The sequence below is a fragment of the Anabrus simplex genome, chromosome 6 (genome assembly GCF_040414725.1).
Source record: "Anabrus simplex isolate iqAnaSimp1 chromosome 6, ASM4041472v1, whole genome shotgun sequence".
Classification (NCBI taxonomy): domain Eukaryota; kingdom Metazoa; phylum Arthropoda; class Insecta; order Orthoptera; family Tettigoniidae; genus Anabrus; species Anabrus simplex.
Genome location: NC_090270.1, coordinates 12,507,579 through 12,523,971, shown reverse-complemented (window position 1 = coordinate 12,523,971; position 16,393 = coordinate 12,507,579). Strand labels below are relative to the sequence as shown.

The 16,393-nt window shown below is 39.3% G+C and overlaps 1 protein-coding gene across 3 annotated transcripts in view; it reads right to left on the bottom strand.

Annotated features, from left to right (window-relative positions):
• Positions 1-16,393, bottom strand: part of LOC136876029 (putative RNA-binding protein Luc7-like 2) — a 131,820-nt gene that overhangs the window by 47,642 nt on the left and 67,785 nt on the right. For all 3 annotated transcript variants that reach the window (XM_067149638.2, XM_067149639.2, XM_067149640.2), the window contains one exon: positions 14,108-14,206. In XM_067149638.2, coding sequence (XP_067005739.1) covers positions 14,108-14,206 — 99 coding nt within the window. The remainder of the gene's footprint in view (positions 1-14,107; positions 14,207-16,393) is intronic.

Sequence of the window (16,393 nt, the reverse complement as noted above, 5' to 3'; positions counted from 1 at the left end):
AACACAATAACAATTAAACAATAACCACTAACCCGTACACACGTTATAAACTTAAAATAGGCTATTAACGAAATAAAGTCAACTTTACTTGGCAACCGTCTCAGCTCCTCAGTGCCTAATGCTCGTCCTACCTGCTGTGCAGCGCTGGCCCCACTCTGAGTGAAAGACCTTGTATTATGAAACAATCTGGCCCTTCTGTTCTAAAGTATGGGGGAAAATATTCTCAACAGATACTGTGCTTAACACAGGCAAACCAAAAACAGAACAGTACAGCACTACTAAGGATGACAAAATGTTATCAGAACGCACCCACTAATTGCACTGCACTCTGCGGAATATTTTACTTGCACCAGGACAAAATAACACAGGGTCGGGGATGAGGTGAGATGATATTTAACAGCATGTTTTAACGGCCGGATGCCAACCTCAGTGTGATAACCCTCTGAAAGAGGGTGTAAGCATGGATCATTTGGGATTTACCCAATGCCCAAGGTCATGCAGAGATGGCAGACCAAACAACGGGAAAGATAAGTACCCCATGATTTAATCCTTAATAGGGTGAGATATTGTACATAGTAGTTTTAAGTCATGAGTTAAATTTGTCTCGAGTATAGGAGGGCCAGTGTAAGGTTGCACATGACAGCTGCACAAAATGTTGGTCACACACTGCCCAATGGCACACAAAGAAATGTTGCCGTCACAACAGCTGATTGTACGACACGTGAGTTTTTAGAAACATGGGAGAAATTTAATGTCTTGCGATGATACACAATGCAAATGAAATCGGCAGACAACAATCGTACTTTCAACACACCAATTACATTTTGAAATAAAATATATCACACAAAATGTTACTAATGCATAATTTATGCATCCCAATATTTTTTGGGTCCAAAGTGGAGAAAAAGAAATGTTCATGTATTTGACGCACCCACTTCTTCGAACATCCATTACGCAGCTTTGGATGCGTTTCGAAATAAAGATGTCAACTACTAAAGTAGCAGCCTTCCTATTGCGAAAACAAGCATTTCAAACGTTGGGCAACGTGCTGTTATCAGTCGATAGGAAATACTACTGCACTAGTTCAGTGAGAGAATCAGGGCAGAAGTGACCAGTGAGGCTCTATTCCAGTCTGGTACAAATGTATTTTATGAGGGTTTCGGGTATGGGACATGCATTTTCTGTGATCTCAAAATTGTTTGTTAGTCCACAGTTAGCAAGAATTCGAGTAATACTGCATCATATAAAATCGTGGGGATCAGTTACGCTGAAACATACGGAAATAGCACAGCGAACCGCAAGTATTCAGCGTCCGAATGCAACGTATGCTACCGCGGTAACAGAGAAGTGTACTTCAAGCAACCAACAAGTCTCGCAAAGCATTCCGCAGAACAAAAAACCCCAAGTTTCAACAAGTAGACGAGGATCTGCTTAAATATATGATTTCATTACGCAACGTTGGATATGCCCTTTCTAGCGAAATGCTGTATTTTAAAGGATGAGAAATAGCTGTTGCACATGGAATCAGTGTCTCGAATTTGAAGGTTAGCTGCAATTGAATGAATAATTTTATTAGGAGAGATGGGAGTTCTTCTTCGACGAAGAACAATATTATGCCAAAAAATGCCAAATGATTTCAACCAAAATAACAATGTACTGCAATGCTTGCTGTAACAGCCGATGGCAGAAAGCTTCCACCTTATGTTGTTCTAAAACGAAAAACAATGCCTAAAGTAAAATTTCCATGTTTGTATGCAAGAAAAAGGGTGGTTAGTCATGTCGTACAAGATTGGATAAAACAGTTTGGGGAAATCTAACAGGGTCGCTCCTTTATTCTTCCTACTTGATTCACATTGGTAGAGGCTCGATACCCTCACGATCACCGTCATCGCTACCGTCGCCTTTGTTATCATTGTCGTAGTCATCATCCAGTCAGATCAACAATCCGCATCCACTCGAGCAACACCCTCCCGGAACAGTCTTTCTACTTCAGTAATAGTGAAGGACTTGTTAGCACCCACGTAATGTTGCACTTCACTCCATACCAACTCAATGGGATTAAAGTGACAGTGGTATGACGGCAACCTAACCTTGTGTCCTTGTTCCTTCGCTACCTCATCGACTACATACATTAGCGAAACGGATTTGTTTCGTTTTACCAGTGCATGTAAGACCAATTTATTAATTCCCATATGTGTTGGGTTATTTCTTGCATACAGCCATTCCTCTAACAGTTCTTTACAGGCGCTAAAAGTAGGGGTCTTGTCTGTTATTACGGAGTGGTAAGATGCATTGACCATAACGATGACAGAAGGACCTTTCAGATGTTACGGTACTTTGTCAAACCAATCTGAAAGTGGACATGGTCCATATCTTCGTGATAATCACCAGTTTTTTTAGATCGGAACATAAGAAGACCACCCTCTACAAAACCACTGTATGAACCCACGTGTGCTATTATTAACACATTCGCTCCTGTATCCGATCATGATCGGATTAGGTTTCGTGTGTGTAAAATGCTGTACCCACCCTTAGTAGGATTTGAATTTGTGCCAACTTTGTACATTCAAAAGTATTTTAGATGGTGCCCTATATCAGTTTTCCTGTAGATAGCGGGCAGATGAACATTTTTACTACAGCTGAAGGGTAATTTCCCGTGTTGTGGGCTTTGTGATCTAAGTCAATACATGCTAGTCTCGAGTTCTCTTATCTGCGCAGATGAAAATCAAGTGGGATAAAAGTAGAATACAAGCAGCGGAAATGAAGTTTATAAGGTGTCGAGTAGCAAGAATGGACAGAATAAGAAATGAGAAAGTTCGGGAGATGGTAAACGAGTTACCCCTACAGGAAATTATAGAAAAATCAAGGCTGCAGTGGTATGGACATGTTAAGAGAAGGGGAGAAGAGAGGATACCAAGAAAGATGTTAGAAATGGAGTTGAAGAGGAGACCTACAGGAAGACCGAGAGACAGATGGCTGAAAGGTGTACAGAAGATCATCGAGGCAAGAGGAGGGAACTGGACTAGAATGAGAGAAGAGAAGTGGTGGATGGAGAGGATTATGTTCCAAGCAGACCCAGCCTGTGGTTGGAAACTGCTCCAGATGATGATGATGGCCCTGAGTGATGTAACGAGTAGATATGGCAAGTAAAGAATTCGTATCTCTCGAGGAAGTGACCGAGTTACTGTAAAATGAAGATTCGGGTAATGATCTCATACAGGTCATTATTATCCTCATGGTTGTTCCGTACTGAATGAATTGCTGTGAATAATGATCTCTTCCAGCTGCCCCTGTGGATCAGCAGTAGAGTGTCGGCCTCCGGATCCCAAGATAGTGGGTTCAAACCCGGCAGAGGTAGTCGGATTTTTGAAGGGCGGAAAAAAGTCCATTCGACACTCCACGTTGTACGATGTCGGCATGTAAAAGATCTCTGGTGACACATTTGGTGTTTACCCGACAAAATTAAATCTCAGCCATAGACGCCCAAGGGAGTTTCGGTTTACTCGGTCTGCCATCTAGTGGGGGCCTAGAGTAAAACGGAACGTCGAAATTGACGAGCAGACAGCCAGATAGCGTCAAATTGAAATGTGCACACGGTAGCTGAGGCCATATGATTATTATTATTATTATTATTATTATCTCTTCCGGAATTAGATTCTAGTGATGGTGAAAATTAGACAGAGACTTCTTTACTTTGCACTGACAATGATATACCAACCGTGTCTGACAAGTCACTAAGTTATCATTACCCTTTACCGAGGTTTGTGGCCAATGCAGGTTTAAATATCGACGTTCTGAACAGTGACGATGCGAGGTGTTTCGTCAATAAATTTTTGTCAGGGGATTTTACCAGGTATGTTGGTGATCAGACAAAATCTGTACGCAAAGCAAGTAATTAGTACCACGCCAGTGTCAGAAATGAAGCAATTTTTAGGGCTAATGAGCATTACCAGTATTATTAGGAAGCCAGATATAGAAACATACTGGGCAGAGGAACCCACTTTTGAAACTCCAATTTTTTCTAAGTCTATGCCAAGGAACCACTTCGAAAGTATAATGCCCTTCCTTCAATTTCAATGACAACAGGCAGTACAACAATGCAGATAGTCTCTACAAAATTAGGCTGACACTAGAACAGCTTAGTGACCAGTTTCCTTCAGTGTAATCCCCAGAGCAAAACCTGTCACTAGATGAAGAGAGGGGGGCCTTTGATTTCAGAGCAGCATCTAAAAATCGCTGAGCTGCGAGAGACAGTGCCCGTGTACGGAGTTGGGAGCGAATGTGTTAATCTTGATTACGGGAGCTTTTAGGACTGTCATCAGTCCAAGATTTAGCGATGCATTCCCCAGCATTCACCCACATCTCATCCAACCACATTACCTCGTGGAGATTCTTACGACAAGTTTATTAAGGAAAATACTCCTAACCATCATGATGTGCAACTTTTCTTCCATTCGGTTTATTATATCTGAAACCTATGGCTCGCAGTACCAATTTTATGGAAAGTTTTGTTGCTAGGGGTTATTTTTTATTTATTACAATTTGCTTTACGTCGCACTGACACAGATTATATGGAGGCTATGGGATAGGAAAGAAAGAAGGGAAGAAAGCGACTGCGGCCTTAAGGTACAGCCGCAGTATTTGCCTGGTGTAAAAACAGGAAACCATGGGAAAACCATCTTCAGGGCAGCCGACGGTGGGGTTCAAACTGTTGCGCGACCCTAAATAAATGGCCAATTCGCTTGGTGCCGTGGTAGGATATTCCTTTCTGCTGTAATAATCACACATGTCTTCGTTGCATCAGTCTGGAAAGAATCAATTCCAAATCAGAGGAGATGGCTAAATTTGTTTCTTTCCTGGAGTGTTAAGAAACAAGTCCCCACTATTAGCTCAGTTTCTGCTATTGCTGGTCCCCCAGTATCTTACTAAATAACAGTATGCTTTGAAAGCGCTAATGTTTGACATGTGCGTTCCACAACCTGATATGCAGGAATAGAGGGACGGCCATACAAGCGTATGAAATCCCTAGGACTAGGTTAAATTGTTTATTTGCTGTACTAATGCCAGGGGAATATTATTCTTGTAAATACTGTATTTACTTATGAACTAGACCCCCCCTTTTTCCAACTTATACAGACAAAAAAATAAGTAGGGGGTGTCCTATATGTGATAACCTCAAATTTTGTGCAGCGAACACGTGACTTTTGGGCTATAAAGAGCTATAAATTGTAATGTAAACATTCTACACTATTCTTTAACAAACTTAGGAATGTATTCTGAGTTTCTGACTATTTTTGTTGGAAGGCAATATTTCTAAATTTAAAAAGATAATAAATGGTGAACACATGACTTTTAGGCTTACATATGAAGTAAATGTAGTTTTAGTTACTCTTATATAACGCCATTCGTTTCATCTCACTAACTCCTCCAATAAGGTTGATGTAAGGAAGGGCATCCGGTCATAAAAAGTTTGTTAAGAAGATTTGTCTCACTTCATACTCTACTCCATAGAGAAAAGGGATAATAGTATTGTAGTATCTTATTATGCATTATTAATACAAAAGAACTTAATGGCCAGTCATTTGTCTCTGTCAGTTAAGCAGTAGGCTTACTACACAGTAAATCTGATCACTGCTTTCATTTGAATTATCGTCTTGTGCAGCCAACATCCCTGCTACCAGCATGTCACATTCCAAATTACGTCATCTTCACAGCCATGGAGAGCTTTCGAGATCCTGTCTTTTTGCAAATTAAAAAATAGTTTTATTCCTGACTATAGAATCCAGACAGTGAGAATCTATTTGCTAATGGTTTCTGGAGATGGTCTCTGTTATTCCCAGTTGGTGAATATGTAGCAGAAGCCACCCACCCCTTCTGAATAAAGCCGTGCTGTTAACTAGCGTATGTTACGAGTTGTATTTCCAAATGTAATACATAGTGACGGGAAGCATTCCTTGGATAACTGCGGCTGTTGAAAGCAAGACCTTCAAATTTAAGTACAGTGAAACTCTGTTAAGAAGTTTTTCAAGGGACTGCAAAAAAAAAACTTCTTAAGCAGGAAACTTCTTAAAAGGGGTAATGCCCAAAAACTTATTCTGTACCCGAAATACATGTGAAACACACAGCCAACAGATTTCCTTGTTTGTGAACAATACCGAAATAGGCCGATATATAAGAGCTGCTTACAGAAAGCCACAATATAAAAATTCGATTATCATGACAATATTTTTAGAGATAAAGTAAAATAATTGAACATACCATATTATAAATATATTTGATAAGAGAAGGGAACATATTAAGTTATATAAAAACATTGCAAGGTTTGATTATTTTAGCAGGCAGAACCATGTCCTTCCACACTTCCCTTTCCTCCGAACTTACACTCTCTGCTTCGCAACAAACTGTTTTGTAAACGAAAACCAAAAACCCCATGGCACTACAGCCCTTGAAGGGCCTTGGCCTACCAAGCGACCGCTGCTCAGCCCGAAGGCCTGCAGATTACGAGGTGTTGGTCAGCACGACGAATCCTCTCAGCCGTTATTCTTGGCTTTCTAGACCGGGGCCGCTATCTGACCGTCAGATAGCTTCTCAGTTCTAATCACGTAGGCTGAGTGGACCTCGAACCAGCCCCAGGTCCAGGTAAAAGTCCCAGACCTGGCCGGGAATCGAACCCGGGGCCTCCGTGTAAGAGGCAGGCACGCTACCCCTACACCACGGGGCCGGCTTTGTAAACGATGCCGGCTCGATTTTTAAAGCGTTCCAGCCACCCACTCGACGCGGTAAAAGGTACCCTTAATTTGCATGAGGCTTTCTCCTGCACAATAGCCCCACTGAAAGGTATGCTTAAACTTCGCTGCTCTTTAAACCATATTAGCAGAACTTGTTCTATTTCATCGTACTTTTCATATTTAACTTCCTTACAATTTGCTGAAGTATTCCCTGCAGAAGCAGAGATCTCTTCTTTCTTCGCTATAGGGACCGTGCGAATGGCGAGTGGTGCGCTCTTGCGACTACCTCAGAAAACGTTTGATGGGGTAAGCTGCTGGCCAGCGCTCCAGTTAGTTTATGTCGAGGTTAACTGAAAGAATGGAGAGTCGAAGGAGTAAAAGCAAACAAACTTTCACTCATCTCCCAGTAAGGAATTGACATTAACATTTATTGAAGGGGACTTCTACTTCAGATTAAAATGAACTAGCCTCGTTTTATTCACCCTGCTTTATTATGAGACATAAGGTGGATTTTACAGCATGGCAAGCCTCTCAACATTGGCCAAAACAGAGAAAGCAATGTCTCTTCAACCCCTGAAAGCGTTTGGGACCGAATACAATGTATCTTTGTCACTGTAAGTACGTCAGTGTGCAAAATAAAGAGGTAAAAGTGCATACACGTGCACCTCAATGTGACAAGCAAGAAAGAGCTTTCTTAAGAAAAGAAATTTGCTCACTTCAGACATTGATATAAGAATTAGAAAGATGTTTTTGAAGACTTTCGTGTGGAGCGTGGCATTGTATGGAAGTGAAACATGGACGATAACTAGCTCAGAAAGAAAGAGAATAGAAGCTTTTGAAATGTGGTGTTACAGAAGATTGCTGAAGATGAGATGGATAGATCGAATCACAAATGAAGAGATAATGAATCGAATTGGCGAGAGGAGATCGATTTGGCTGAATTTGACGAGAAGAAGAGATAGAATGATGGGACACATCTTAAGACACCCAGGACTTGTTCAGTTGTTGAAGGAAGTGTAGGTGGTAAGAACGGTAGGGGTAGACCAAGGTATGAATATGACAAGCAGATTAGAGCAGATGTAGGATGCAGTAGTTCCGAAGAAATGAAAAGGTTAGCACAGCATAGGGTGGCATGGAGAGCTGCATCAAACCAGTCTATGGACTGATGACTCAAACAACAACAATCTTTGAACAATCTCATCATCATTCACAGCTTATCCCGCCTGCGCAGAGGAAGTACACTCAAGAAGTTGTCGCCATGAATTGCAGGTCGGTTGCCCTTCCTCACTCATTTATTTATAAACTGAAAATCTGCTGGAATTTCAACCACAGTCATCGGGAATTGAGGCAAGCCGCTCGCTACCTCCTTTGTAATAGTAGAATAACTGAGGAAAACTGGCTTGTTTTCCCTATTTTAGCTTAGCTGCTAGCCTCTGACTTTAGTGACCGTGGTTTGAACCCCAGTGTCACTGAAGTGCGATTTTCATTTGAAAGAATTGTGTTTCAGGAAAGGCATCCGACTTTAAATTCATGATTATAACTCTTATAAGACTCAGTGTATGCAATGGCCCCGCGCAATGATTCATTAGTGTATAACTAAAGTTATTGTGAATAAATAATTAATTAACAATTTCCCGAAGTAGGAATAAAATATAGTAAATAATTTCAACGTTGTATGGTGGCTGATCAATACTCTTTTTCCTTAGACACTTGCCGTATATTTATTGCCCTAAACGTTCCTTCAGGTCAAAGACATGGTTACTGCTATTTAAATCTTCACCTTTCTTTAGCGTGGATTCCCGGAAGTAATCGGAGTGTTGCACTGTCTGAAACCCTATATAAATTGTAGTGGTCGCTGCTACTGTCGAAGCCATTATTGTCTGGCTTTACCTCTTTATTTTACTATCACAAGTCAAAGCTTACTGCCTGGTTGCAATGAACTGCATTGTCAAAGGTCTCGTGAGTGCCCCATCAAACGACTGCAGCTGTTTCCGTTAGGAGCGCTAGCTACTAAAAATCTCGTGCGCGCACGGTCCCTATAATACCGTTCAAAGTAGACGGCGGCATCCCCAGCTCCTTTGCCAAGGCAACACGAGAAAGTGTAGATGACGCCACTTTCCTTATAATCTCCACTTTGTCTTTTATTGTTAGTGCCATTCGCTTGATCTCTTTCCTCTGAGCTCATTTTCACTTAAAAAAAGCTTGTACGTTGATATTACAAGTACAACTAACTAGGCTTACAAGAAGCAAAGACAAGACGTGTACTACAGTTTGTTAGCATGTGCTTTCTATCTTCCTCACACCCCTGACACCTGCTTCAAGGATAACGGCAGCAAATGGGAAATCTAGCAACTTACTCTTAGAGATTCTTAGAACCTAGGCCTAAATCGCCCCTGCATTCCTACTGGTTGTCACAGCAACAGGCGTAGTTTCTGGCTGTTTCACAAGTACCGCATGGCCAAGCCAGTATTGAGTTCATTTTCCCGCTTCAGTCCTCTTCATGCTATAGGTAATGAAGAAAAGAAACACAGGTTCGAAGTTGCAGAAATTAGTGCATGGAAATGTATCAGGGGTATTACGTGGGAGAGATAAAGACACAGTAGCAACGCTAGCACATCTAAATGTAAATAGTTTCTTTCCCCGCGAGAATTTTATTTCATGTCTCCTCATCCTTGTGCTACGTTCTAATAATGCGATGTAATAATTACGAGTGACACGATAATACAATGTTTAGCTCGTATAAAGGTAAAATTAAAAATAACTTTCAATTTTATGCCAACACGTGGTACTGCAATGCCTATGTGTGCCTCCCTCAACACCCAGTTGGCTATCAACATTCGTTCAACTTCGTAAACGATCGGGATCTTTCGGCCGGCTGTTTGGCGGCATGTGTATCAGCTGGCTACTGCCAAATCGGCTGTTTCCTGCATAGAGTCGCGAAGTTGTTTTTATTCACCTCACTAATAATAGACACGGAAAATCTTATCAGTTTAGTTCAAAAACGTAATTTCCTCTACGGCAAGACCCATAAGTATTATTGCAACAACGTAAGACTGAATGCCTGGAAGGAAATAAGCAAGGGAATGAAAAATCAGACAGGTTAGAATATTCAGTTTTGTGGTAGGTTAACAGTAATGTTGTGGACAAATGCACTTTACGGTTTTTAAGTAATGTTTAGGCCACCTCGATTAATGACTTCACCCTGTCGCGGCCCGCAAATTACTGCATGAAAGTTTTATCAAATCATCCATTGCGTACTTTATGTTTCTTACGTAGAATCCCGTTCGATTTTATTCCGCTAGATGGAACGGTGGAGTGGAAATTTTGACTGATGGGTTCGATTCGATTCCACAAGTCGAGAGTGAGCATCTGCTGTCCGTGTTGTCATAGCGTGACGTCATATGGCCGTGACAGGCCCGCACATGTTCCGTGACACCAGACACACACCGCGAGCGCGCGAACGGTCTAACACAGGGTGCAACTTGCGCGGAGACTGGAGGGTTCTAACCACGGGCTGCTTTGGGCGAACGTTTTCTATCTCAAGGGGCTCTAAAATCTGAACTGTTTAAGCGGGAAATATATTTACAACAGAACACTTTAAACGGGAAAAATATACATATATCTTAATGCAACTGATCAAGGGACCAATAATATCACACTTCTTAGGCGGGAAAACTTCTTATGCGGGAACTTCTTAACCGAGTTTCACTGTATATTTCATGCTTGTTTTCTACATTTACCACATCAGGATTTACCTAAACAGCTGTAACCAAGATAAGAGAAACCACATTTTTTACGTTAGGTATGTTAAAGTGCCTAAATAGTGACAGAATTTTCATGATGGAAAGAATAAAAATAAATAACAGGAAAGCTTGCTGCATTTATGGATATCAACAGGTGTGGCGGTAACGTGTTTTATTATCATAATGTTTAATTTTGTATGTTCATTGTCCCATTTCTTTTATTAACACAACCGGAGTATGTTTTGTTTGGCATCTCTGAAAATCCTTTTAAAGTACCTGTAGTTATTATTTGTTAGGCACGTTGGTGAACAAAACAACCATTGTGATCGGACTGTTTTTATCAAGTTTTAAACCTACTCTCCAAAAATTACCTATATTGGCTCGAGTTATGAGATAGTAAACGATCCCTTGCCTTTAGAATGCCAAATACGATCTCATCGTATTTCAGAAAAATGGCCAAAATTGCCAGATCTAATTGTATCGTCAGATTTCTTATCTTAGTGTTCTACTTAGAAGGCAGATGAGATTGTATCTGCGTTACGACCAACTAAGAATTTCTTCGTCACGTACAGTACTTGTGGATGCCATTGTTTGTTTACACTTGATGTGCGCAGAGAGACAGAGAGTATTCATTAGTTTATAACCATGGCCTTCGGAACAACCGATATTGTCAAAGAAAAGTAAGCTTGAACCATCTAGTTGGTCGTAACACAGATACGACCTCATTTGCCTTCTAAGTAGAACGCTAAGTTAAGAAATCCGACGATTTGATTAGATCGTATCTGGCAATTTTGGCCATTTAAAGTAATTAAACATCAGAAGAAACTGAAAAATGTTGAAAATTTAGGATTTCTTAAAAAGGTTTTCTGTTTCTTAACAAAGGCATATACTTTTGGTAGAATAAACCTTCTGCTTCAAAACAAAGAAAAGAACAGGCAGATACATCAAATAAATCTCAAGTTATTTAAAACAAAAACCTTGCATTTTCAGGCAAAATAGCTTGGCAATTTATGTATGGGAATCTACAAAAGAGCTTCGCACTCTTAATGGCAACAACCATGAATTAAGGTAATCTCGTTTCATCATCCCGAGGTGATGCAACTCTATAGGCACACCCCCCAATGGAGGGAAGCTGCATGTGCCATTTTTACGGCACAACCTTCCTGCCATTCGTAAATATCTGGCAGTACGGCAACAGGAATCGAATTCAGACTCCCGAGAATGGGACCCAGTTGTACTAACCATTACGCTGGCGGACATTCTTAACTACAAAAAACAAGACATATAGCATGACTGATGCATGCTTGCAATGCGTGGGTCGGACACAAAACTATTCACCTATTTGTGCGACGTCATTCAGAGATGCAGCAGGCCTACACTATGGAGGTGGACATTTAAGTACGAAACACAGATGTACCACATGACTTTGACGTGTTCCTATTGCGTGGGTCGTACGGATGAAAATTCACAAATTTATGTGATGTAATCGGAGCTGCAGAAAGGCACATACCCGCTTCGAAGCAGATCATCTGATGAATTACGCTGGGCGGGTCTTGTATGCGAGATTTACTCTTCATTTTCTTTGTCTCGAAAAGCAGGGGGGTGGGGTGGTTCGAATACAAGAGTAAATACGGTAGTATTGATCGCATGTATTTAGTGCTTGCATTTATATATTTTTCTGTGGAATTTTGTAGTTGATTCTTTGGTACTTGTCGAGTACAGTGTGTATTTCTTTGTGGTGGGAGAAAGCAAGATAGAAGGCATAACGTATAATAAAATAATGGCATGTTGTCTTCAAGAAGAAACCCCTCAGTGTTTGTGCATCGTGTTCAAACCAGCCATATGACGTTCAGCTAATGTAGCTAGAATTTTCTGTGTACAAGTTCACGATTTTGAGTTTATCAAATAGTATTGTGTGCACTAGGATTGTATTTTACAGAAGCTCCTTTATATTCACCCGCTTAGGAACGAGTTTGGTAGAAATGAATACATAGTTTCAAGCAGTAGGATGGGGTATGTCAGGATGAGAAAGATGATCTTATTTGACACGCATGATCAAGCAATAAAGTGAATTATTTTGATTATGGATTGATCAATATGACAAGAGCCGAAGATAATCTATATGACGAATTACGTGAATAAGTTAACGACCCTGATTTGCCGCAATTGTGTATGCTGCCAGATGACTGTGTCAAGTGAAATGGAGGAAGATCCTTTGAATTTTATTACCCTTGACTGTGGTAACTATTCCAACTTGAGTAGGGTCATAAAAAGAAGATCCAGTGTTTAAATTTCATGAATTTCTTGGTTGTATACTTAAGAGCACAGCATGTTTCATTTAATAACTTCAAGTTAGTAATCTCTAGTTAGGAGATACAGCCTTTTAGGTACACTGTACTGACATCTTTGAGGATGTTATTTCCATTCTAGCCATGGTCACAGACCTGGGTTTGCAATTATGGAAGATATCATGAAATATTTCATGCATTAGTGTTGGAGTATTTATTTATCCTTTGTATTTATTGTCAGATAAGTTCTGTTCTTGTGGTGGTGTACTTTTGTGCCACGTGGCTGTTCCAATGGGATGACATGTCTTTTACTGTACAATCAGTGAAGAGTTAGTATTTTGGAGGGTTTTTCATGTTACGTTATATAGGACCCTTTGCTACAAATTGAATTCAGTGTGTTTACTGTAAATATTACCTCATGTAATTCAAGTCAGGTGACATCTATCTATGACCACTTAAGATTAATTTTTAACCTATTTTTCACTCAGGGAATACATGGATACTTATCTGGACTTTGTTTTAAACATCAAATGAATGACGATTTCAACATTTTACAAGTTTTCAAGCCATAGGCTTATTTAATAACCTGCTCAGGTCATTTGTAGATTATTTATTTCTTGTCAGATTGTTTATTTATTTGACTTTCTACATTGTTTGCATTTCCATTCACTTGTCAAAAGGGATAAATTTTCTTTCGCTTTTAAAAAGGTTTTCATTCATAATTTAACTTCTCATTCTTACCACTTTCCTGCCAATTATTACTATTTTGAACTATCATCCATGGCACACCCGTTATACGCTGGGACCCTTACTGGGCTAGGAAAGGTACAATATATCACACTAGAAACACAGAGTTTGGTATAAAACATTTTTGGTACATTCCATTTTTTGAAACGATATGCGATATTGCTAAAACAGTAGTAATTAAACAACCTGAAATTAATTTTGATGCTTAGTTGTGGGCAACAACGTGTACCATTATTATGGGAAGGTCTTCAATTATTTTGAGTTAGGACACTGATGGCATGTGACAAGTGGAAAGAAAAAGCTGTACAGGTTTAGAGGACACAGAAAAAGATTTCTAAAGAAAAAAGAAATACTTGCATTATCAAAATTTTACTTTTGTAAGAATCATGTTTTTTCATTCCACAGTTGAAAACCATTACTTTCTTTGTCTTTATATTTGAAATCTCGACAATTACCTTTGTTAACAGATCATAAGATTTCTTCGAGCAGAAAATTTTCAGTGAAGTTACCATTCCTTTGATGAAAGAAAATTCATAAATCTGACAACATGTGTGGCTAAAACTGCTACGAATTTCTTGGATATGAAGTATATTATACTCACATCAATATCATAGTAGTAGTCCTTTGTTCGACTAGCTTTTTCAAAATCAGCTCGAAGGGCCAAGTCATGAATTTTGGGACATTCCCCTAGATCCATACGCTAAGGGCACAAAACAAGCAATCGTTAGAAAAAGGCATGTATTTAATATATATATTATATATAATTTATACATATACTAGTTCATACAACAAAACATTTCTTAGATCTAATACAGAGCATTCATGACTCATTAGTCTAGCAGAATGTTATGCTGTGAACCTTGTTCTCACATTTTAATGAGATGAGAGCAGATTTTACTGTCAAAGTACTGTGGCTTGATCCTGTGATGACCTATATATCAATGAAAAACACATTAATGACAATGGCTGACATTGGTCCAAAACTAAGGATAGGTCATCATGAGTACACAAACAACTGTCACTCTAGCTCAACCATTTGTTTCAAATTACAGCACTTGGTGCACTAGGGAGAGAGAATTGACATTAAGAGGGGGAAAAAAAAGTTTGCAAAAGAAATATGTAACAATGACACTACCCTCTATGTAGGTAAAGACAATTAGATTATATCAACGATGAGGATGAATTACTTAGTGAGGTTGTTTATCTCCAAATACAAACATAAAGGTGGTTTAACTTGATTTGGTACAATTAATTATTTCCGTTTATTTGTTGGATGAATAATTTTTACTGGATAACATTATCACATCACTGCCAATAAGTCGACAACGAAAAGCATGATCACTTTTGAACATCTCTGCTTGTAAGTACTTTGTGCAGAGGCTTTCTCTAACCCCAGCCACCATCTGTTGGTAGACATACACAGAACAATGGGACACAATCTTCAGTGCACTTTTACAGGAATAAGGGCAGTATGTTTCATTTTATCAAGTACAGTCATAGACTGTGGTGAGAGGTTGTGACATTAACAGTGGAGTGACATATGAACTTCCCAATATTGTAAGTAACCTAATAGTCTAGAAGTACAAAAACCAAGTGAACTATTGAATGGAGGAAATCCAAGCTATAGTATTTTATAGCAAAATATTACTCTCTAATCTTCTGCAGTTCCATTATCTTCAGACAATTTTTATCACTTAGAATTAATCAGCCGGGGAAATCTATCACTTTGTGCTGTTTCTTCAAACCCCTGATAAAGACTCTTAATCTACAAGACAGTAAAGATAATGTTTACATTACTATTCTTAAAATTCTGAGAACAGTTCCATATTGCTTCATACATAGAATAAAACTGCAGTTCTACTCACTCTTTGTTAGCACATGAATGTTATACTATGATATTGAAATCTGTATCTAAACAAGAGATTGTTCTCACCTCTTTCTGTTGCTCCCACGTCTACTGCTGGCGATTGTGTTCCTAACTTGTACAAGGAAAAAATATGATAAACTTTCACACTTTTACTAGCGACACATTCAAATACACAAGGTATGCACCTCACACCAAGCTTCACGACTTTCAAGATCTGGTGGCCAAGAACATTAGTTAATACAGGCTAGAATCGGAAATGCAGAATAGAGAGAAATTTAAACTTCCATTAGAAGGGGACAGCAAGCACACGAGACAAACAACTGCCAGACACTATCAAATGTAAAACTGGAAACAAAATAGAAAATGTATATCAAAACTGTGCAACAGATTTTAAGAGAGAAACTAGTAATAAAATTGTGAACAAGGGTTGTCTCAAGTTTGACAAATCATAGCCACTGATTTTTCTGCACATGAATATCCATTCGACTAAGTTATTTCAAGCAATGAAACATGGCGTTTCCAGTGGACATAGCCGTGTGCGGGATATGCTGCCAGGACAAAAACCCCACCTTACCACTTTTCAATTATAATGGAACGAGCCATAACAGAATAATGAACTATGGCTAACAATGCTATTTAGAAATGGTATAAAGACCACGAGAATGTATTGTACAGCTTAAAAACCAGCCCATCAATCCGGACATTCAAACGATAGAACACCTAGGTGCAGCAACTTCCCTGTCAAGGAAAGAGTCCTAACTGGATCATCCACTCAATATACTTTGTGACGTTTTTGTTCTTCCCAGAAAGAGTGAGAGTGTCAAACGTACAACTCTCTTTACATATAGATACATTCATTCAAGTCTGTCATACCAATCAAGGTAAGTTTACCTTAACACTAAAGTAACAGCCAACTTCTCGTTCACATGGGATAATGCACAGATGCAAATGAAACAGTCACATTTTTATTTTGTACACATAACTTGATATTAACAACAAAATTAAGTACTATTCAATGTA